This window comes from Macrobrachium nipponense, chromosome 12 (assembly GCF_015104395.2).
Source record: "Macrobrachium nipponense isolate FS-2020 chromosome 12, ASM1510439v2, whole genome shotgun sequence".
NCBI lineage: Eukaryota > Metazoa > Arthropoda > Malacostraca > Decapoda > Palaemonidae > Macrobrachium > Macrobrachium nipponense.
The window spans coordinates 6,124,402-6,146,803 of record NC_087205.1 but is presented as its reverse complement, the minus strand read 5'-3'; the positions used below and the strand labels follow the sequence as shown (position 1 = coordinate 6,146,803).

Below are 22,402 nucleotides of genomic sequence, written 5' to 3'. Positions count from 1 at the left end.
AATATCCATCATCGCGTTAAGATAATAATATTAAAGTTACTACTTATTTATACGTAAGTTTAACCAGAATGCAATTCAGCGCCCGCAGAAGCCAGCTTAGGGAACCTTCTGTGTAGGTGGGTGTCGTCCTCCTGACGGTGGTGTTGTTGCAGCGTTATAGTTTTGCTGGGGAGGACCTGCCCGAAGCAATCAAGACTTGGGATTTGTTCTGGTTCCGTCAATGGTTTACACAGATTACTTTTTCACGCGTCAGTCAAGAACGAAGGAAATTGTTGTTAGGTAGGCATGTCTCCTCTCTCTCTCTTTTTGTATCAGGTGTGTGTGTGTGTGTGTGTGTGTGTGTGTGTGTGTGTGTGTGTAAGAGACAGTGTGACAGTATGAAACAGACTGACAAGCAGGACAAGTGCAGGCAATGAGAAAGCATTTTTTGCTCGAGAGGCTAGATCTTTCCTTTTTCAATCCAATTTCTCAACGAACGAAAGTTGCCTTCTTCCTTGAAGCGACCAGCAGCCTTTCTCCCTGGTACTTTCGAGAGTCTCTTATTTCTATTTTTTTTCTCTCTCTTTTTTTTTTCACTCGGACTGTGAACTTTAACTCCGTAGGAAACAGGTCCTCCGCCGTCGAGCTGTTTCCGGAAGTTTTAAAATTTATTGCTTTGAGGTCGTTAGGAAGTTTGGCCTCGTGAAATGTCCCGTCCTTTATGAGATCTGTGAAAGCTATAATTTTTGGCTGCAGTGTTTGTTGTGGCTCTTGATGATGATAATGTCAGTAGTTTTTTGGAGTAAAACCCAGATTCCGGGTTGATCATTGACAATGTAAACTCTGTTATCAGAACAAAGTACGTTGTCTTGTCTTGCGCAATCTTATATCATTTGCTTCCGATTTCTAGATGAACTTTTATTACCTTGGGAAAGAATTTAGATTTAAACTTTTAAGTTTTTCGAGGGGAAATTTAACAGCTCCGTATTAATGTCTAATTGTCTTAGCATATAAGTCGATATTGCTCTCTCTCTCTCTCTCTCTTTCTCTTTAATGGAAGGTCATACTCCACACTTGCCGTCTCAGAATAACAACACCTTTACTTTTTGAGGAAAGACCTACTGACCCTGAAGCCAAAAACGATTCCCCCTTGAAGATACTGACGGTGTGGTCCCTGCTTTTAAAACTCACCTGCCCGCAATGAACGGCAGTATAGGTCACAGTCCTGAGAGGTCAACGCCTTATAGTGCGAGTGTCCTCTCTGATAAATCAGGATCCATAGCACAGACGACTTATAAGAACTGCCGTGCGCGAGATCTGTAAATTGTGTTGGAGGTGAGAATTGATCCAGACTCAAGATGGATTTCTTGTGCTTTCCGCTCCTTAATAACAGTAATTCCGTCCGCAATCTTGAGTGTCATCTAACCTTACTAACCTTATGCCGTACGCTGCTTAGTGAGCATAATCATCTTGGGCTTGAGAGACGACAGGAGCCGTAGAACTTGAGAGAATTCGTCTCCTTCGAATCCAAGATGCCATCGAGGTTGTTTTGTTTTTGTATGTTTCCTTCGGCTCTTTTCACGTTGTTGTCAAACGTCTTGAACTTCGTCTTAATTCTAATTTCTATCCTTCGTTATACAACGATTTCTTCAGCATAGTTGTATGTGAGTCACGTAATAACCTCTTGCTCCTCCTAAAATACTTTGGAATAATTTTAATAATAATAATAATAATAAGCACGAAAACTTTTAATTAATTTTTCGATGTCCGAACTTTTTTTTTTTTTTTTTTTTGTCTACGCTTGGTTCTATCGGCTTCAAATTCGAACGGAAAATATGTGGAGAAACTTGCACCTTTCCGGGTGGGATTCAAACCCACACACGTGAGGTTAAAATAAGGAATCCGAGCATGTTTAGTTATAGGGTATAGTTGCCTTAACCATAATACCTCTGTATATCCTGATCGGGTTCATAGTTTATAGAAATTTGTGTATCCAAAAAAGTATGAGGAAATTGAGAGGTCAAGAGATCTTTGTAGCTATTAAAGAAATATATTTATCATTTCCTGTGACCAGTAGATTATTATAATATATATATATATATATATATATATATATATATATATATATAATATATCACCTTCTGTTCATACCAATGTTTAACGTGTGAACTACAGGAACTCGGAAACTTGTGATAATGTGGCGCGGTGGGTTTGGAGAATTTATACCTGTTCCCCGCCACCCCCCATAACCCCCACCCCCTAGGTTCTTACAGTATATTGATTTTAGGAGTATTGTTGCTGCTGTGCCAGGTTAGAATGCTCCCACTTCCATCCACTGTGAGAACTTGAGTTAAAGTGCCTACGGCCATCGAATTTTTTTGGGAAACTTACCACTCCAAGGCCTAAATTGGGTTTAGGTTAAGTTCCAGTGCGCGTCCAGTCGCCCCCACACTACAGCGCTAAGTATAGTAGATGTGAACTTGCTTCTAAATAAAGTATTCATCGTTACATAATTGTCAAGGTAGAGTTTTCTCAAACTTTTACTTGCTGAAGAAATCGAGTTTAGTCTCATGAGACCGGTTTTTGTATTTTGATGTTTCTGTTTTTCTGTTCAGGTCTGTTTGTATTGTAATTAACACTTCTGTATAGTCGTTTTCATAATTATGCTCTGTCCTATTTATTTCTTTTTCAAAGGACGTATGTTTACTTCCCCCTACATAGAAAAGAAGATCGATGTCAACATATCGTCGCCCCGCCATTCATTGTACCTAGATATTCATGGCTTCGTATGCGTGGAAACCTTTCTGCATTCGATAAAAAGTTAGCTAACACTAATTTTCAAAACATTTTGTCATTTAAGTATCATTTCAACACTTTTGTCGTTTAATTTTACTTAGACTTTCCAGTTTGGAATAAGAACTTAATTCTTTTGATCCCCATATTTTCTAAACTCGAAGACAAAGTCCGTGCCGCATGGGAAATTCGAACTGCGCGTGACTCATTGCCATGTGTTTACTTGTGACGTCATCAAATCTACATCTTCGATCCAAACCTCGTGAAGGTTTCCTGCATTCAAGTGTGTGTGTGTGTGTGTGTGTAATCACGGGGTCATCATTTGTTGTTGTTGTTGTTATCGTTAGGATTGTTTTGTCTCACTTTTGTTTCTCTGCAGCACCAGCAGCTGCTGCTACTGCTGGTGCTGTTCTGTTGAAACAACCTTTTGAACTCGCGAAATCGTTTGCACTTACTTTTTCGTTTGGATTTGCCAGTTTCCCTTTTCTTTTCTCGTGTCCCTGAGTGCATCATGTAGGGTGTCGTGGTGATTGCAGGTAGTTAAAGGGGATGTTGGTCATATGAATAGAGCAGAGGGTGCCAGTGTAATTATTAGTGATCGATATTTGACCCATAAATAGATCCTGCCAACCCACGGCTGTTTGCTCACCTTTCAAAGAAAGAGAGAGAGAGAGGAGAGGAAAAAAACTGTCTTTATGTTGCAAACACCGTCTCTGTTTAATGCTCGGGTCACTGAAGAAAAGAAACGCCAAAGCACAGGTGATACCTACAGCAACCAGCGTTATCAGTTGGTTATCGATTCTGCGCTCGATTCGCGTTTTTCTGTTTTCTTCGATTTGTAAGATTAGTTAATCCCCTATGAATGAATATTTTGGACAGTTGAAAAAAAAAAATACAATATATCGAAATATAAGATCGTCTCATTTTTTTCTGATTTGTGTGAAATGGCAAGAGGCGTCGTTGGCGATAATTACGAACCGGCAACTTGGGCTCCCCGAGTATCAGAGACCGCCGTGTAGGTCTCTCGCTTCCATCATCATAATATTACAACAGCATTTGGACTCGGCACATGGATCATACCTTTCTCACTCGACGTAATTAACGTGGGTGGCTGTATTCCTGCCTTTTGATTGCAGAGTCCGTCAGCGTTTATTGCATTCGGTGCGCGGACAGATTTCCAGACGCGAGTGCTTTCGTATTTAGTGAGTGCGTGGAACCCAAATTCAATCCTCGATTTTTTTTTTAATATCGTTTTTTTTTTAGTCCTCAAATGTGATCACTAACTCCCAATTGGATATTTGAAAAATAATGTTAATTTACCATTCGTATAGTCTGCTTCATAGATGTTTTGTCATAGTTTCGGTGACAGCTGAGCAGCAGAAAGTTCCAGTGAAAGTAAACAGTAAATATCTGTGTGGTCAGTTCCCCCGTCCTCTTAGGCTATAGTACTAACGGTGCTTTGGAGTTCAGTGTTTGAAGTTAGCTGAGAAATCTGTGATATATAACAGTTAATGTCGTAAGTGCTCGTGAACGTGGCCAGTGCTCCTGAACGTGGCCAAATCTCGTTGACAAGTTGAATAGTGAACGTTGAAAGGCGTTTTGTCACACCAGTGACTGGATGTGCGTCTAATAAATTGTGTCGTGCGTTTACTTTGAAGATTATATAGATAATATTGTTTCTGGGACCCGAAAATATAGTGAAAAGCTCTGGAAGTTTACTGTCCAAAATCGTTTTTTATTTAGAATGGATTATAGAAGTTGGGACGATGGCCAAGCGCTGGGACCTGTGAGATTGTTGAGCGCTGAAAGTGAAATTGACAATAAGAAGGTTTGAAAGGTGTAATGTGAAACGATTATTAAAGAGGGTGGAAAGTCATATGGAAGAAAGAATATGAAGGGAGATACAGAAAAAGGAAAGAACGGGTCGCAGCTAAGCGCCGAAGGGACGCTGCCGAGACCGTCAAGTAACGCCTACAGTGTACCACGTGAAGTGCACTAACGGCACTACCTCCCTACGAGTTTTTTTTATTTAGAAAATAAGGAAAAATATCAACTGTAACCAAATAGTTTTGTTCATACCAGAAACTGATAACCCCAAAATTTCATGTACTTTTAAATGTGTAATTCTAGGACAACCTATGTGAAGAAGACTATAGGTTCCCGTTTTAGCATGAAGGCAATAATACAAGTTAGCCCAAACTAAAGTTAGTTGAAGTCATGCCCTATTACTATTATAGGTTAACTGCCCTCAATTTCCCTAATAACGTCCTGATGAAAGTTATATTAGTTATTATTGTTGCTGTAGATTCGTAACGGAATGTAACCTCTGCTGTAGATTGTGTTACTTAAGATTATTTCGTCTTATAAAGTAGGTAGCTTTGTTTCAGAGTCTTCTATTGTTTCAATATGAGAATGGCAGCAGTCATAATCAGGTGTTTGAACTTGATTGCTCCTGGGAGGGGAGGAGATGTAATCAACTGGTGTTGTCCACCCCCCTCCCCCCTAGTCTAGATAGAGGGCGTTGTCAACTGGAATTGCGTACCATCGCCCCCCCCCCCACCCAAACCCGTTGTAGGACTTGTGTTATATTGTCAGGATAACCTACCAAAGGAGTCTTGTGTGAAGTGAAGGGCAATGGGTTACAGTGAGGATTGAAAAACCAACAGGGTTAGTAGTATTAGGTGCCAAATGAACTCTTCCATAAAATGGGTCGCTAAGGAAGTCACGTAAACAAACAAACAAACAGACAGACGACAGAGAGCGTGGTCAGCCGAGAAAGGACATATACAAGTGTAAAAACATGATTATAACGATAAAGGCACGTCTTGTTTTCCAGCGTTTGCTTGTTATATTTTTCTGTCTTGTAGCTTTTACCTAATAAGCTCACATCGTAAGCTGATGGCCGTTTAGGCTTGCCTTATACGGATAGGGTTGCTGGTATCCACTGACAAAATTATTAATGCATCTTTTTCTACACCTTATCCGTACAATCTGCAGCAGAATCATAAAAGTACGAAGCCTTGCGGTGTCCTAGATAACTCGTAAAATGAAGTTTGTTTGAAAACCGATGGAATGTTAATAGCTTTCCTTGAACACTTGCAGGATGTGTGTGTTTGTGTGTACGTACAAACGTTCGTTCGCACGGTACTGTAATCTTTAAACAGCCTTGTTTTCTCATTTTGATGATTTGTAACATTGAGGAAGTGTCTCGAGCAGTCTATAACTTTAGCTTCCTAAGAGCCTGTTTGCTGCACCACAGTCATTTACACATGGGGAAATGACACACACACTCTCTCTCTCTCTCTCACACACACACACACACACACACACACAACAGCATTTCGAGTGCATTTCGCACTCGTCTACCAATCCGGTTGTCCGAAGTTCGATTGTCGGCTCGGCTAACGCGGAACCAGAGGAATTTATTTCTGGTGATAGAAATTCATTCATCGATACAATGTGGTTCGGATCCCACAATAAGCCGTAGGTCCCGTTGCTAAACCCAAGGCCTATACAAAGGCCTTGGCTAAACCAATTGGTTCCTAGTCACGTAAAAATATCTAATCCTTCGGGCTAGCCCTAGGAGAGCTGTTAATCAGCTCAGTGGTCTGGTAAAACTAAGATATACTTAACTTTTTTCCCGTCATATCTAGGCTGCTCTGTTACCGCAACCTTACTTTCCCTCAGTTAGGTAGACTCAACTCCAATATTTATATACCACTCGCTTCCTCCCTTGGCTCCTCATGTCTCATTGAGACTCACTGTCGTTCGCGCCAAACCACTAGGCCTAGAGCCTATATTGCAGGCGACTGCGTTGGTTTCTAGGGGCCAGATTAGGCTCTTCCGTACCTCATACCAGACTCCTAAGAACTGTTGCAAAGTTTATCGGATGGAGTGGCTCTTGCTCGTTGTATTTACTAGAAATTATAACGAACGTGGGATTCATTAGTCTGTATGTTGCATGTAAAGCGTAATTCGGGTCGATGTAATTCTGTTATTCACCGGATGTTTAGATACGAGTTTATCTCTCCAGGAAACCGGATGTGGTGGTGTAGCTGCGTTGTACGTACACGTGCGCTTCTGTCTGTACATTTTACTTTTGTTTCACTACGAGAGAGAGAGAGAGAGAGTGACTATGTTTGGTTATTATCGAAGATTAGATTCCAAAGCGCACGAGAATAATTACTTCTCTCCAGTGTAAGTTTTACGTCATAGCCTGTGATGTCAGTTACAGTCAGCAATACTTATAACTCGGAGAATGGTCATTTGCACGTTTTCTTTTGTTTTTGTGGTATTTATCTCTTTATTTATTGAAATACTCTCACATAGTGTTTGCGTGTTTGTTAGATGTGCAACCTGTTTGTGAAAGTTTTAACGCCTGCCTTTCCTTAAGTATGTTATGTGTTTGTGCGGAAGTGTATTTGTTTGTAGTTAAGTGTCTACCTATCTTGAGTGCTTGTGTTTATTCGTAAATGCGTTTCGCCCTCTGGATTTGACTCAGTTGTGCCATGGCTGTCGTTGTGGGTGTGTGTGTTTGGGGACGGGGTGTGGGGGGGGGGGGGGAGGTCGGATAGTCGCAGGTAAATTGACCAATTTGCGTGTCGTAAGTGCAGCAGTGGCCCTCTTAGTTTGGCCCAAGTTTGTAATTAGCTGCGCGGGGCAACGTCTCTCCACGAATTTAGTAATCGCGACCAGTTTCCTTTGGGGAGAGACTCGATTTCCGCTGGAATTACACAATTTGGCATTGATTCCCGTGGGTTTATGTTAGGGATGTTATGATAATTATGCCAAAGACACTGTGTGTGTGTGTGTGTGTGTGTGTATGTATGTATGTATTGTAATGTATATATATACTATCTATATATTATCTTATTCGGTATTATAATGTATGCCAGAAAAATATTAAATATACCGTAGTTTTTCTACATATCTGCAGTTACATCAGTATCTTAAGTCCTTGTATACTGCATACCTTTGGCGCATTGTCCATCATTATATTTTCTTCGGAGAATAGTTTTTATAATTGAGAGAGAGAGAGAGGGGGGGGTGGGGGGTCGGCCGGGTCTTGTATCGACATGTATGCTCTGACCCTTAAACAATATTTGCAATATTAGCCTCCTCCTCCTCCTCCAAGAAAATTACAGTTGACAACCATGAGTCGTCATCCGCCTTTTGGTCAGATCGTCTTAAAAATCAACATGTAACATTCTGAACGTAGTAATGTTGCTAACAAAGTGTCATAGAAACAAAACTAAACCCATATCGTAATCCACTTCTGTTACTTCTCTCTAATGGACGGGATATTCTTTGGAAGTTTGAATTTCGAGTCAGTGGCCCTGTTGGTGGGCTTGTTCTATATGAATAGGGTTCATCCTCTGAATAATAATAATAATAATAATAAATTTTTAAAAAAAGAGGGTTTACTCCCAGAATATAATAATAATATAGCTGTTCCCACGTCATTTAATTTATACCAAGTTTAATGTATTCTTCGCCTTATCCTTTTTTTTTTAGCTCCTCAGTGGCGTGATCGGTATGGTCTTGGCCTGCCACCTCGGTGCCCGCGAGTTCGAATCTCGGGCATTCCACTGAGGTGTGAGAGATGTATATTTCTGGTAATAGAAGTTCACGCTCGACGTGGTTCGGAAGTCACGTAAAACCGTTGGTCCTGTTGCTGAACAACCACTGGTTCCATGCAGCGTAAAAAAACCATACATGGAAATGATCCTTTTTTGTCATTATTACGTAGCTGGTATATCAGATTTAGTAAGGACACGTACGTATGTCCTTGGGAAATCCATACAGACGTATTAGGACTGGGAAAAAGGTATTAAGAAGAGTGCCGAAGACTTTATAGAATTTTCAATGCTACTGCCCTTAGAGAAGATCTCCCTCATTATAAATAATATAATAATAATAATTATAGTATGCCTTAATAAAATGTTGACGAAATCCACGGGCTCATATTGCAGAGAAATGAACTAGGAAACTTAAAGAATCTCCCTCTCGTTTTGTATGGTGGGGGCACCAATCATTAAAATTCCTTTATGGGGCTGGTGTCGACAGTGCACCTCACGCAGCGTACTGTAGGCGTTACTCAAGGTTCTTTGCAGCGTCCCTTCGGCAACCTAGTTACTGTACCTCCTCCATGCACGCTCATGTTCAAGCGTGTGTGTGTGTGCGCGCGCAAGCTCGCTGGCTGGCGTGCTATGATTCAATAGATTACGTTAGTTTGTCGGTTTTTTTTACTTCCTCTTCCTGACTGCTAAGTTGGATGGATATTTTGAGATGCTCAGAGAAACATTCTTTCCCTTTCAAGGAATTGCTGTGGTTACAGATATATTTTTTTCTTTACGTTATTAAGAGGGAATTTACCGGTATGAGAGAGAGAGAGAGATTCAGCTTTGAAATATAAACGTGAATGTATGTTATTCCAAAAGAATTGTGTTTTGCAGAATATATTAAGTATGCTATTTGTTTGTGAGCCTTATGTTGCTCACGGGTCAGATTTTTTCAATGCTCCTATGTTAATCTCTCTCTCTCTCTCTCATATATATTTGGCTCTGGCGTTTTCATTTTTATTATATTCATTATTATTACCAAGACGGTTTAGTGAAAAGTCTCATACGTACACAAACTTATATATATATATATATATATATATATATATATATATATATATATATATATATATATATATATATAATTTACGTATATATATACGTATATATGTACATATATATATATTAATTCATCTGCATACTCATCCAAGAGTCCGTTTGTTTATCTAACCTAGATTCTACGGGGTTGTTTACCATCAGGCCACTAGGGGGCGTTGACCCCAGTCCAATTGTATTGACACGTACACTACTACACTACTGCTATGCTAAAACCATATGCTAAACAGTACATAAATGCTTTTTTTCACGTTTTATGGAAAACAAACTAATAAATACCATTGAACATTTGCTTGAGTGATAACTGCCCATTCTTAAAACGACCTCGTTTCATTCCGTCGTCTCTCGTCTCGTCTCGGGTTAAAATAAAAGTCGGCAGCAAACATCCGGGAACCCAGAAACTGTTCGAGTGAGTCATTTTTTTGTCAGGTGTGTTTTTCAGCTCAACTCACTGTTCCCCCCCAACTGCCCGCAGGTGTTTGGCTCGGAGGAGAGAGAGGTCGTGTGTGATTGCCATGTGTTAAAGGCTGGTGTGTTGATGATTCGCTTTGCAGGCTGGCTCTGCCTCGCGCAATTTTTCTTGTTGTGTTCATGAATCCCATTAATACAACGCATTTGCAGTGTATAGACACGGCTGGGTTAAGTTAAAAAAAAAAGTATACAGTGGGACTGTTGTTATAAGTTTTAAGTTAAAAAAAAACGGAAATACACAGTGGGACTCTTTATTATATAAGTTCTAAGCAGGAGAAACATTATTCGTAGTGAATATAGTTGGGGAGAAAAATTGTGTAGTGTCTACTGAACGGAGAATTGTGTTCACCAGAAGGAAGTAAAAATACATTGTTGAAAATGGTGGCCGCGGAGAGCAACGACGATAAAGTAAGTAAAGATTTGGTTAAGTTAAAAAATAAAAAAAAATATGACCAGCAAATCTGGCGTTGAAATAGAACCTATGGATAGAACAGTGAATAGCCCTTAGGCCTATATAGATAGGCTTTTCATACGTGTATGAAATGCTGTTTCCATTCTGCTGTAGGGTATGTATTTTATATTCTTAAGTGTGTATATATGTTTTAATCTGTAACGGTGTCTTATTTAAGGTGTTGTGATAATATCCCAACTTTCAAAATAAATGACCCATGTAAGGTGGCACGACCGTATTCATCAATAAATAATAGTAGTTTATGACCCTTTGCACAAGTGTAAGTTGCCCAATTAAACCATTAGGATAGTTTCATGTTGGATATGTGTTTTTATTTCGTGTTAATTTTTTTTCAGGATGGAAATTCATATGCTTTATAAATAAACTCGTAGTGATTAAGTCTAGAATTAGACACTTTTAAGATTACTGTGTTTGGCAGGGTATTGATTTGTTTATTTTTTTTATTATTTACTTGTGACTTGCAGCTGTAACCCCCTACTCAACCCCCAACCCCTCGCCAAACGAGACCCCTCATTTTAAATGTGTATGACTTCATAAACCAGTGATAAAGGCATGTATACACTGACAGTGTGCCTTATCAACTGTGTATGTATATCCGACCCACTGCACAGTCTAAATTCCTGCCCCGTGTCTCCTTTCATGGCCCGGTTTTACTCTCTCCTGGTATATGTCCCGTCAGCACAAAACACAAATGTGATCCCTGAAGACCCTCTCTTTGCCAGTAGCATGTTGTTCCATGTGCCTCATGGCTAGCATGAGGTGTTTATTTCATTCCCACCCTCTTTCCACTGTTCACATGACACATTTGTATTTCCCAAAAACGCTTTTCGTGGACCTGAGGTTCCTCATTGGGGATTAACTGTCCACGTGTCAGTTTTTTAAATCATTTTTTATCATAGGGTAAAATACCGATTGGGCCACTTGGCGGCCACCTTTACCCCATAGCGCGACCACCTTCCCCAATATTGTAAATTATGGCTTTAATTTGTGACTTAAGAGAGAAAACTTACTTCGAGAGTTAAGTAGAGGTCTCGAGATACTGCTTCGACGGACGCTGGCTCTGACTAAAGTCTATCCTGGATTACAGGACTCTGTTGAAGTACTTTTTCGAGAAAGTGGTCGCGCTACGGTAGGAGGCCGCCCCATTCGGTATTTCGTAGTTTTTGGTACTGTGGTCAGGCCACGAGGAGCGTTAACACCTAATGATTGTTACATGTTTTTATTCATTTTGAATTCTGTTTTTTCAATTTTGTTTTCTAATGGTGAGCACTTTTCGACCTCCTTTCAAGAGGCTGCACTTTTTTTTTCTTTCTTTTTTTCCTTCTCGTCCTATGTTGGCAATCCTTGTCACATTGCAGGGTTGGCGGCGACCGAAAACCCGAACTGTCTTGCCCAGGGCAGCCAACCACAAGGCGAATGGGGGCGGGGCCACAAGCAACGGCTCCACCCCCTCCACGCCCAGTGGTCAGAGTCACCAAGTTTCAGCCAATCAGACGCCTTCATCGCCCCCGGACATGGCGACTACCAATAAGAATAAGAATAAAAAGGTGATGGGAGGTTGCTTACTATCCCACTTAAAAAGAAATTTTAAAAAAATTGCACGACTAAAAGACGCCCTAATTAGATGTTGCTGTTCAATGCCCTGTTCTAATCAGCTTGTATACCTGTAAGCTCTCCATTGATTAATAACTCTAGGCCTACCAATCTGTAATCTTGTGCTTGCAATTGCATGGCTTGTTGCTGAAGCATGTATAGACTTACTTTTATAAGTTGTTAGGGTTCTTGAGGTACTGATCCCATAGTAATGAGTTGTTTGAGAAAACTAACTGAGAAAACGAAGTGGTAAAATTGTTAAAACCTTTTCTTTGTCTTCAGTATTTTTGGTATGTGAATTAGTGTGTATTACCACTAATGCCCAGGTATTTTATTATCTATATGTAGCAGTTCTTTCATATATTGACTTGATGATTTGTACGTAACATGACGTCTGAAATTACCTCTAGTAAGCTACGTAGCCTAGAAATACCTTCAGTTAACATTTTTTTTTTAAACAAGTAGCCAATAAGCCTTAAGAAAAAAATAGTAAATGGAATTATTTTAGGTAAGATTTTAAAAAGTACATTTTCAGTAGGCATGAATAGTCTATGGAAGTTGATTTCTCTCTCTCTCTCTCTCTCTCTCTCTCTCTCTCTCTCTCTCTCTCTCTCTCTCTCTCTCTCTCTCGTTAGATATGATAGTGTAGTTTTTATAAGAATTTTGGTTTAAAAAGTATGAAGGCATCCTTATGATTTTTGAAGATTGTGGTGTTCAAATGAACACCTTAATCTTTGGAGGTTTGAATTTCAAGTCGGCGGCCCATGTGGGCTTGTTCTATATGATTACAGTTCATATTTTTAACAAATAATAATAATAATAGTATTGAATTTAAGGTGTGTTATGACATATATTATTATTTTTTAAAGAATGGGGAGCTGTCTATGATTTGAGTAAAAATTGAAGAGTTGAGGTATTTTGTTATTTATATATATATATATATATATATATATATATATATATATATATATTTGATATGTATATATATATATATATATATTATATATACATTTATATATACACGTGTACATTGTGTGTGTATATATGCGGTGTAGCCGCCGTTCGCTTTCTTGAGGTCGAAATTGGATTGCCGTGATAGAAAACGAGCCAATTTCGCAACCCCGAGTGGGTCGTTTGTCCGTCTCACGTATAGACAGGTCTTATACGTGACCAGCCGCCGCTCTCGCAACTTCTTTTTAAAGGTTATTCGTCAGTCTATTTAGTCATTTTTTTCGTAAGTGGTGTTAAATGGAATGACCTCAAGGGGAGCGGGTCTTAGTCTCCACCTCATCCCGCCCCCCCCACCCCCAATTTTGTAGCCACTTATTTCCTCGTTGGACGAGTCGGTGTATACATGCTCGGCTACAGATCTCACGGCCCGGGTTCGATTCCCCCCTGCTCTGCCAACAGGGAAACAGAGGAATTTATATCTGGTGATGGAAATTCATTTCTCCGTGTGGTTCGGATCCCGCAGTAAGCTGTAGGTCCCGTTGCTAAGTAACCAGTTGGTTCCTAGGCACGTAAAAATCTGAGCTTTCGGGTCAGCCCTAGGAGAGCTGTTTGTCAGTTCAGAAAGCTTTTAGACTCTCCTCCCCCCCATAGAGGAAAACAGAATCAGGAAGCGAGTTTCTTATTTTTTACGATAGGTTGCCAGGCCGCGATAATACCAAACCCTTCAGATTCGTTGGCTGTAGATTTAATAGGTAGTTAGAGAGAGAATTACCGAACGGAATGTTCCTGACAATTGTTGATTTTTCACAGAAAATTTTCAGCAAAGTTTTCCACATAAAACCTGAATTCTCTTAGGTTTCTTCTTAACCATTATAACCAATTTTGCGCTTTTTCAATTTTTAGTTACATCGTTTCTATAATGATAATGACTTATTTCACTCGTTCCATTCTCCCCTTATAAGCCCACATTCCGAATAGAGTACTAGCCGCTCGTTGGCTGTTTGTTTGTATCGCCAATTAACAGAACCAACACTTCAAACCTGAGTTTTAACTTCCAATATTTTCGAGGGCTTTTAATGAAGAATTTTTTTTTTTTTTTTTTTTTTTTTTGGCGAGGTCGGTTTTTTTTTTTTATCTATGCGAGAGATCCTTTTTTTCTCTTCTTGATTCTGTTGAGCTGTTTAATCAGTCCCATATTTTAATTTATCATTGACAATTTAACTTTCCCAGCAGGTCCCAACTGCATTGTCTGCGAGGATATCAATCAGTCTTCTTCTTTATACAATGAGCATTTTGATAGTTTTTTATTTCTGTCTGATTCAATTTCCTTTTTCGAATACTGTCGTCATTAATCTCTGTTACCTGCAGTCGGCACTTTTTGTCCCAACATTTTCCAGAGCCCTCTGGAATATTTCCAGAAATCTCGAAAAGACAACAGATGCGATAATATTGATCTGGTCGTCATCCTTTGCCTTCCTATTTCCTATTGTTTTCCATTTGAAAATGATTAGATATTTTATATTTTGAATTCTATCTTTCTCTCTTTCGCTTTCTATCTCTGAATCTTTCTCTATCTCTCATTCTTTCCCTGATTCTTTCTTTTCCCGATTCTATCTTTCTCTCCCTGAATCTTTCTCTCTCTCTCTTGCTCTCCCTGATTCTTTTTTTCCTCGATTCTCTCTTTTTGTTTCTCTCTTTCTCATTCTTTCCCTGATTCTTTCTTTCTCTTTCTCTCCCTGAATCTTTCTCTTTCTCTTGCTCTCCCTGATTCTTTTTTTCCCCGATTCTCTTTTTGTTTCTCTCTCTCTCATTCTTTCCCTGATCCTTTCTTTCTCTTTCTCTCCCTGAATCTTTCTCTCTTTCTCTTTCTCTCCCTATACTTTTGATTCTCTTTCTCTTCATTCTCTATCTCTCTCTTTCTCTCCCTGAATTCTTTCTCTCTTTCTCTTCTCTCCTCCTGATTCCCTTTTTTTCCCCGATTCCTTCTTTTGTTCTCTTTCTCTCCCTCATTCTTTCCTGATCCTTTCTTTCTCTTTCTCTCCCTTGAACTTCCTTCTTTCCCTTTCTCTTCTCTCACCTGATTCCATTTCTTTTCCCGATTTCCTTTCTTTCTTTTTTCTCCCCGATTCTTTCTTTCCCCGAATTCTCGTTTTCTCTCCTTCTCATTCTTTCCCTGATCCTTTCTTTCTCTTTCTCTCCCTGAATCTTTCTCTCTCTCTCTCTCTTTCTTTCCCTGATCCTTTCTTTCTTTCTTTCTCTCTTTTTCTTTCTCTCCCTGGTCCTTTCTCTCTCTCCCTGAATCTTTCTCTTTCTCTCCCTGAATCTTTTTTCTGTATCACCCTGAAGATCCTGAATGGTGTACTTTTACCATCTTCTAAATTTAAATATATATTCATGCGCATATGTTAGTAGACTATAGGTACCAACCTTCCTTAAATATAAACAATATTTCCATTAACTGCTTTTACGAAACAACATACGTTCACGTCAGCACCAGGTTGGGTCGAAAGAGGACTGGCCTATATAAGAGAAATCTATCATAGAAAAAATTTTTACCAAATAGTAAACCAGCCAAAATGGATTTAGCTTCAAAATTGAAACTGGATTCGCCCTAAATTGGGCGCGAATCCCGGCGAGCGCGCCCATTCACGGAAGTTGATATAAGTAAATATGTTGTTTTAGGTTTTTCGATGTTGCCGACGCTGTGTCAGTGTTTCCCACGACCGCAGAGTAAAACTGTATGTTTGTTTATTTCACCAATTAAACAAATATTGGTTAGTGTAAACTTAAACGCATTTGAAGCGTATAATTACCCTGTCAGGAAGGTAAGCACGCGAAAGGATTATTTCGGTTACTTTGTAATGCCTTCAACTTCTTAGAATTTTATTTTAGCACAACTAACATCGTAAAGGAATTTACGACATAGGAGAATGAGAAACTTAATATTCCCTATGCATATTAATTTACTATTCACAAAAATTTCAATAAGGTATAAATACAGGTAAACATAAATGTTTATATATTAGATTTCAATGTAAAATATTTAATAAAGAGGCTTTATAGATATAGATAAATGTATGGAAAAGGAAAGTAGATATACATAAATGGAAATATATATATATATATATATATATATATATATATATATATATATATATATAATATTATGTTAGATACATATAAAATATTTGATAGAGACTTTATAGATATAGATAAATGTATGGGAAAGGAAAGTAGAACTACATAAATGTTATATACCTATATAAGATACAATATAAAGAATTTGATAGAGGCTTTATAGATGCATATATATATATATATATATATATATATATATATATATATATATATATATATATATATATATATTAGATACAATATAAAATATTTGATAGAGGCTTTATAGATATAGATAAATGTACGTATGGGAAAGGAAAGTAGATATACATAAATGTACATATTTGATATAATATAAAATATTGGACAAAGAGGCTTTATAGATGCATATATATTAGATGCAATATAGAATATTTGATAGAGGCTTTATAGATATAGTTAAATGTATGGGAAAGGAAAGTAGATATACATAACTGTATATATATTAGATACAATATAAAATTTGATAAAGAGGCTTTATAGATGCATATATATTAGATGCAATATAGAATATTTGATTGAGGCTTTATAGATATAGGTAAATATATGGGAAAGGAAAGTAGATCTACATAAATGTATATATATTAGATACAATGTAAAATATTTCATAGAGGCTTTATAGATATACATTTATGTTTGGGAAAGGAAAGTAGATATACATAAATGTATATATATTAGATACAATATAAAATATTTGATAAAGAGGCTTCATAGATGCATATATATTAGTTACAATATAAAATGTTTGATAGAGGCTTTATAGATATAGATAAACGTATGGGAAAGGCAGAGTTGATTGCCCTCGGAAGGGAAGAATTTGAGATGTAAAAAAAGAAGAAAAAAAGATGTTCCAGCTTTTTGTCTGTGAAGCGGCAGAGTGAAATGGTTTTGAATGAATCTGTTGTCAGTTACTGTCGGACGCAGTAATTAGGTAACCCGGCCAAAAACTAAAAGTGATGGAGGTTTCAAAAACGTACTTTTGTTTTGCTACGTTGAATAGATAAGGTGAGCAACAAGGTGCTGAGAGAGAGAAAGAGGGAAGTTTGTATATTTGACACACAAACACACACACACACAGCGCCTCAGTGGCGTGATCGGTATGGTCTTGACCTGCTACCTCGGTGGCCGCGAGTTCGATTCTCGGGTATTCCATTGAGGTGCGAGATATGTGTATTTCTGGTGATAGAAGTTCACTCTCGACGTGTCTCGGAAGTCGCGTGTAGCCGTTGGTCCCGTTGCTGAATAACCACTGGTTCCATGAAACGTAAAAGCACCATACAAATAAACACACATACTGCAGTGGACTGCGTCTACCTTTGATAATCCTTCATGCAGAAGTGGAATTCTATGGCATCCCTGGAGTGATTAGTTCTTGGCTTTGAAATGATTCCAGGTAGTGCCGACCCAGCCGTCACCGGCACTGAATCTCTCGCTAAAAGCACACTGTAATTATAGTGAGAGCTTTTGATTTCAGAGATCTGTGTAGCTCTGTTGGCTTCAGCCATACGATGCGACAGCCCGCATGCGAAGCTGACACACTGGAAATTTGTTCCGATACTTCATTTGAATATATAGGGATAGGGAGGTTTACCCTTGCAATGGAGGGCTGGAGAGACTGTTTCAAGTTCATGTTGTTGCTTTCTTTGTTTTTTTTTTTTTTTTTTTTTTTTTTAGGGACAAGGCATTTAGTGGGTTAGGCTCTTAGCAGAGAATTACTAGAGAAGACTCCGTGCGGTGCCAAACATTTAATTTATGGTCAATCGTTACCAGTATATGATAATAATAAGGTTCCGTCCAGACCATTGAATTGCCCACTATGGTTCCTACACCCTTTGCCTAAGTCCACCTAAGTCGTATTTGTTGACAAGATAACTTACTATACTAAGTTTAATACGCACTTTAGGTATGAGTAGCTAGGAAGTCCACTTACGTCCTATGTGTTGACAATATAACTTAATATACTTACTTAGTTTAATACACACTTTAGGTATGAATAGCTATAAATAGAACATACAAGAAAATCAAAAGCATTTATAGTTTCATTTAGTTATTTACAAAATGTACCGATGTATACATTGACACCTTAACATCAAATATATGCAGATATCCAGAGATCAAGTCCCATACCCCAAGGGTATAGATACCCCGTGCCCTAGAGGTTTTTAAGTTTTCCAGAATGGTTAAAGATGGAAATGATCCTTGATGGTATTGTTAATAGTGTCGGATGTCGTTTGATGATCATTTAATTTCGTCATTATTATGAAACTAAGTGTACTAAACGGAGTAGACAAATATTTTTGCGGTTCTGGAAATATTGTGGCATCAAGCACCTCAGCGGCGTGGTTGGTATGGTATTAGCGTTCCACCTCGGTGGTCGCGGGTTCGATTCTCGGCCATTCCATTGAGGAGTGAGAGATGTGTATTTCTGCTGATAGAAGTTCACTCTCGACGTGGTTCGGAAGTCACGTAAAGCCGTTGGTCCCGTTACTGAATAACCACTGGTTCCATGCAGCGTAAAAGCACCATACAAACAAACAGTAAGTCAGCCAAATTACTGCCACGCCATTTGACTGAAAAGGGAAATGAGGGTTTCCCTAAGGCCCATCCATCAGTATGTCGCTTCAAAAGCACTGTAGCAGAACAGATACGGCAAGATGGAGCTTGCCTTCCCCGTAGGAAATGTCTGCAATGGAGTCGCGCCCATCGGCGTCTGTCCGAGCCACGTCGTGGGTGGATTCTGCGGCTGAACATCATGGCAATCTTCTACATGGCGGGATTGTCGTCAGTGTGTGAGAAAACTGCTTTCAAAATAATTGATAGTTTCAGAAGGGAGGACCTTTCCTTTCCTCATTCACCAGGTCACGAAACCTATAATATTTAAAAGGAGGACTCCATAGGGCGGCTATAGTGCCGTGAGTGCGCTTCACGCGGTGCACTGTAGGCGTTACTTGAGGTTCTTTGCAGCATGCCTCTTGCAGTACCTCTATTCATATTCTCTTTTCTTCCATCCTACTCTCCACCCTCTTCTAACAACTGATTCATAGTGCAACTGCGATGTTTTCCTTCAGATGTTTTCCTTCAGTTGCACCTTTCAAAGCTTTTCACTGTCAATTTCCGTTTCAGCGCTGAATGACCTCCTAGTGCTTGGCCTTTGGCCTAAATTCTAAATTCAATTCAATTTGAAAAGGAGGGACGCGCTTAAGGAGAGGGCTTGTTAAATGTTCGAACACCAAGCAATGTTTATTTTCCGGTATTTGAACACTCACCGTTGATGCTCCTTAGGCCCCGTCCACACGACCGAGCTTTGCTCGACCAACTTTGTTCGATGTGACGTCAGAAGCGGAGAAACCACGGCAAAGTTCTGACTTTTCTCGCTGTTTCTCCGCTTCTGACGTCACATCGGACAAAGTTCGTCGACCAAAGCTCGACCGCGTGGACGGGCCCATACGAAGGAAAGGAATGTTAAAAGATTGAGTAGATGGGGTATTTTTCAGCTTTTGCGCAAAATCAATTGGTATTAATGTGAATCGATTATTTGCACGAGTTTTGCAGGACAATGCATAATCAGCGGATTAGAAATACAGAATTATTTTTTTTGTCAACGACTGTTCAGTAATCAAGTTAGTGTATTTTATTTCTTGAGAGATTCTGTGAAGTGTAAAGAACGAAGAAAAAAATGAGTTATTGCATGGGGACACACGAATTTGTTTCAATTTGTTAACAACGAAGGGACAATCACAGTCAATATATAGTTAGAATTTAAAGATCATTTTGATCGGGAAAGTAAAACTTCCGCCCTTCACTCGCTAAACAATCGCCCTGTTGGTCGCCATATTTAGATTTTGTATCTTGCATGAAAAAAGCAATATACCTAATCTTCCTGTGAACAGCCTCAAATAATGTTTAAGTCCTACGCAGACCTCTGTTAAAGTGCCGCGGATGACCGGCTCCGGTGAGAGAGTTGTTAAAGTGGAAGTAGTACTGTGATAGCCACAGGATAGCAAGAGGGATTTTCTGACCGAAGAGAAGAATCTTGACACCAGGATCCATACAGAGACCTTACCGCAGGTTTTTTGTAGTACTAGTCTTCCAGACCGTCAGATCCATTTACTGCCGATGGACATGGCAGTCGAGAACTTGTTTAAAATGGTGTGATTTGTTCCTCACATGAGATTCAAAAATCCAAGAGCTCCATTCACTTTCTAGATACAGATCTGACATGAGTGCAAACAGCCCTTTTAGTGTGATGGAATCGGTTACATATATATATATACGCGTTTCAGTTGGTGACGTTAGGTATTCAGATTGCTGACGTATGTACTTTTGACCAGCAACTGCTGCACAAAAAAAAGTATCAACGGCAGGCTGATTTTTATTTTATTTTTTATTTTTTTGCTCGGTGTATTTTGCAACAGGTGCGTTAAGCGTTGATGCGTTGAAGCCAGGAACGTTTTAGCTGGAGTTACAGAAAGGTCTGTACAGATACAAATATACACCTAGATTAGCAAAATGGCAATGCTAAAGAAATTTTTAGAAATGCATCGTTATTATTTGGCAATAAAAACGTCGGTTTTTTTAAATTCCTTGGGTGTGGATAGTGATGTCGTTTTGTGCGCGCCATAAATCTACTTATAGTTACAAGGAATTATAAGGATTAGGATGTCTCAAGAGACTTGTTAGTCCATCCGAGGAGACATCGTGTGCTCACTTACCTGTAGGAGCAGGTTTTGCTGTGCATTCACAGTGTCCTAATGATTTTGTCTAGCTTTCTTTTAAACTCTTCCACACTGTTGCTGTTTACAACTTCTGGTGGCAGTTTATTCCACGTGTCACATTACCCTGTATGTAAAGAAGTTCCCGCAATAGGATGTGTTGTATCTCTTCAGTTCTAGTTTCCATCCATTATTTCTTGGTTTCATATTTTAATCTTTATAGTCACGGAAATCGGTTAAATGTTTGCATCCACATTCACTAAACGCGAAGTGCTGGTAAAAAATTTGATTTCAATATTCATAAAGATGGGAAATTATTTTTTCCATCGCCGGCAATAGATATTCCAATATACTGCAATTTTGGAAGTAATATATACGCGTCTACAATATATATATATATATATATATATATATATATATATACTATTATATATATATATATATATATATACACACGCAACATGTAAGTGTGCGTTTTTCTCGAACATACGCACACTGACAGAGAGACAGAGAGAGAGATGCTCCAGGTTTTTAGGCAGCTAGAATATTCATAAACTTGAAAGGTAGGCATGGTTGCCTGAATAAATATAAAAGTTACTCCTCAAAACACAGCGCAAAAAAAAAGGAACGAATAGAATATCTCGTGCAATTCAATTTAGATGTAGATTGGAATTGGACTTCGATATCAAAGAAAATATAGGTTTATAAGTTCATCGGGTCGAGGAACTCCGTGAATTTCATCGCTCACGTGATGTGCGCGCTCTCACACGTAAATACGCACACAGACAATCCCCGTAGGGTGTTAGTGCCGTGAGGTGCACAGTAGATATTACTTAAGGTTCTTTGCAGCGTCCTTTTGGGCCTCGGCTGCAACCAATTTTATTTCATTACTGTACCTCCACTTATATTTTCTTTCTTTCCCTAAAATTTTCAGTGTCAGCTATAGCTTTTCCTCCTGTTACACCTTTCAAACCTACTTACTCTCGATTTCCCTCCAGCCCTGAATGACCTTATAGGTCCATACGTTTGGCCTAAACTCTTTATTCAGTTATATATTAAACACATACATGTGGTTCTTACTCACGTCATATTTGCTCTATGGTCTGTTTCGACTTCTAAATAATGATGAGAAAAGTACACCTAAACAAAGAGATTAGATGTTAGCTTCAGCTGTTTAGATAAATATGTTAACGTTAAAAGTCTCCTATTCGTAAGCAGTTGCTAAACCAAGAGTCTGCCATTCCAATTAAACTATAACCAATAATTAACAAATAAATGGGACCAAATGAAGCCGAAAGAAACGGCCTCTAGGAACCCGGGAATGATGTTGACAGGTATTAACAGATTCTCAGATTTTTCCCTGCATCATATATTATAGGGATTTATTATTCCTACTGTAATTGCTTCCGACTGGAATGTATATGACTTATTTAAGCTTACCGAGAGTAACCGAAGAGCAATTTTGGAAGAGGAATAGCATAACGCGGACAAGATGTAGAATGAAATAGGCGCGTGATAAGAACAGCGAAATATAGAAGAAAACAAAGGGACCCTTGAGATAAGTGCAATACTGTCATTTCCCCAAGGGAGGTAGTGGA

At 38.8% G+C, this 22,402-nt stretch overlaps 1 protein-coding gene across 19 annotated transcripts in view; it reads left to right on the top strand.

Moving 5' to 3' along the window:
* LOC135224319 (uncharacterized) overlaps positions 1-22,402 on the top strand; it is a 1,756,683-nt gene that overhangs the window by 1,661,661 nt on the left and 72,620 nt on the right. For 14 of the 19 annotated variants that reach the window (XM_064263193.1, XM_064263195.1, XM_064263191.1 and 11 more), the window contains one exon: positions 11,751-11,939. The exons of the other annotated variants lie outside the window; for them this stretch is intronic. In XM_064263193.1, the coding sequence (XP_064119263.1) occupies positions 11,751-11,939 (189 nt within the window). The remainder of the gene's footprint in view (positions 1-11,750; positions 11,940-22,402) is intronic. 19 annotated transcript variants of the gene reach the window in all.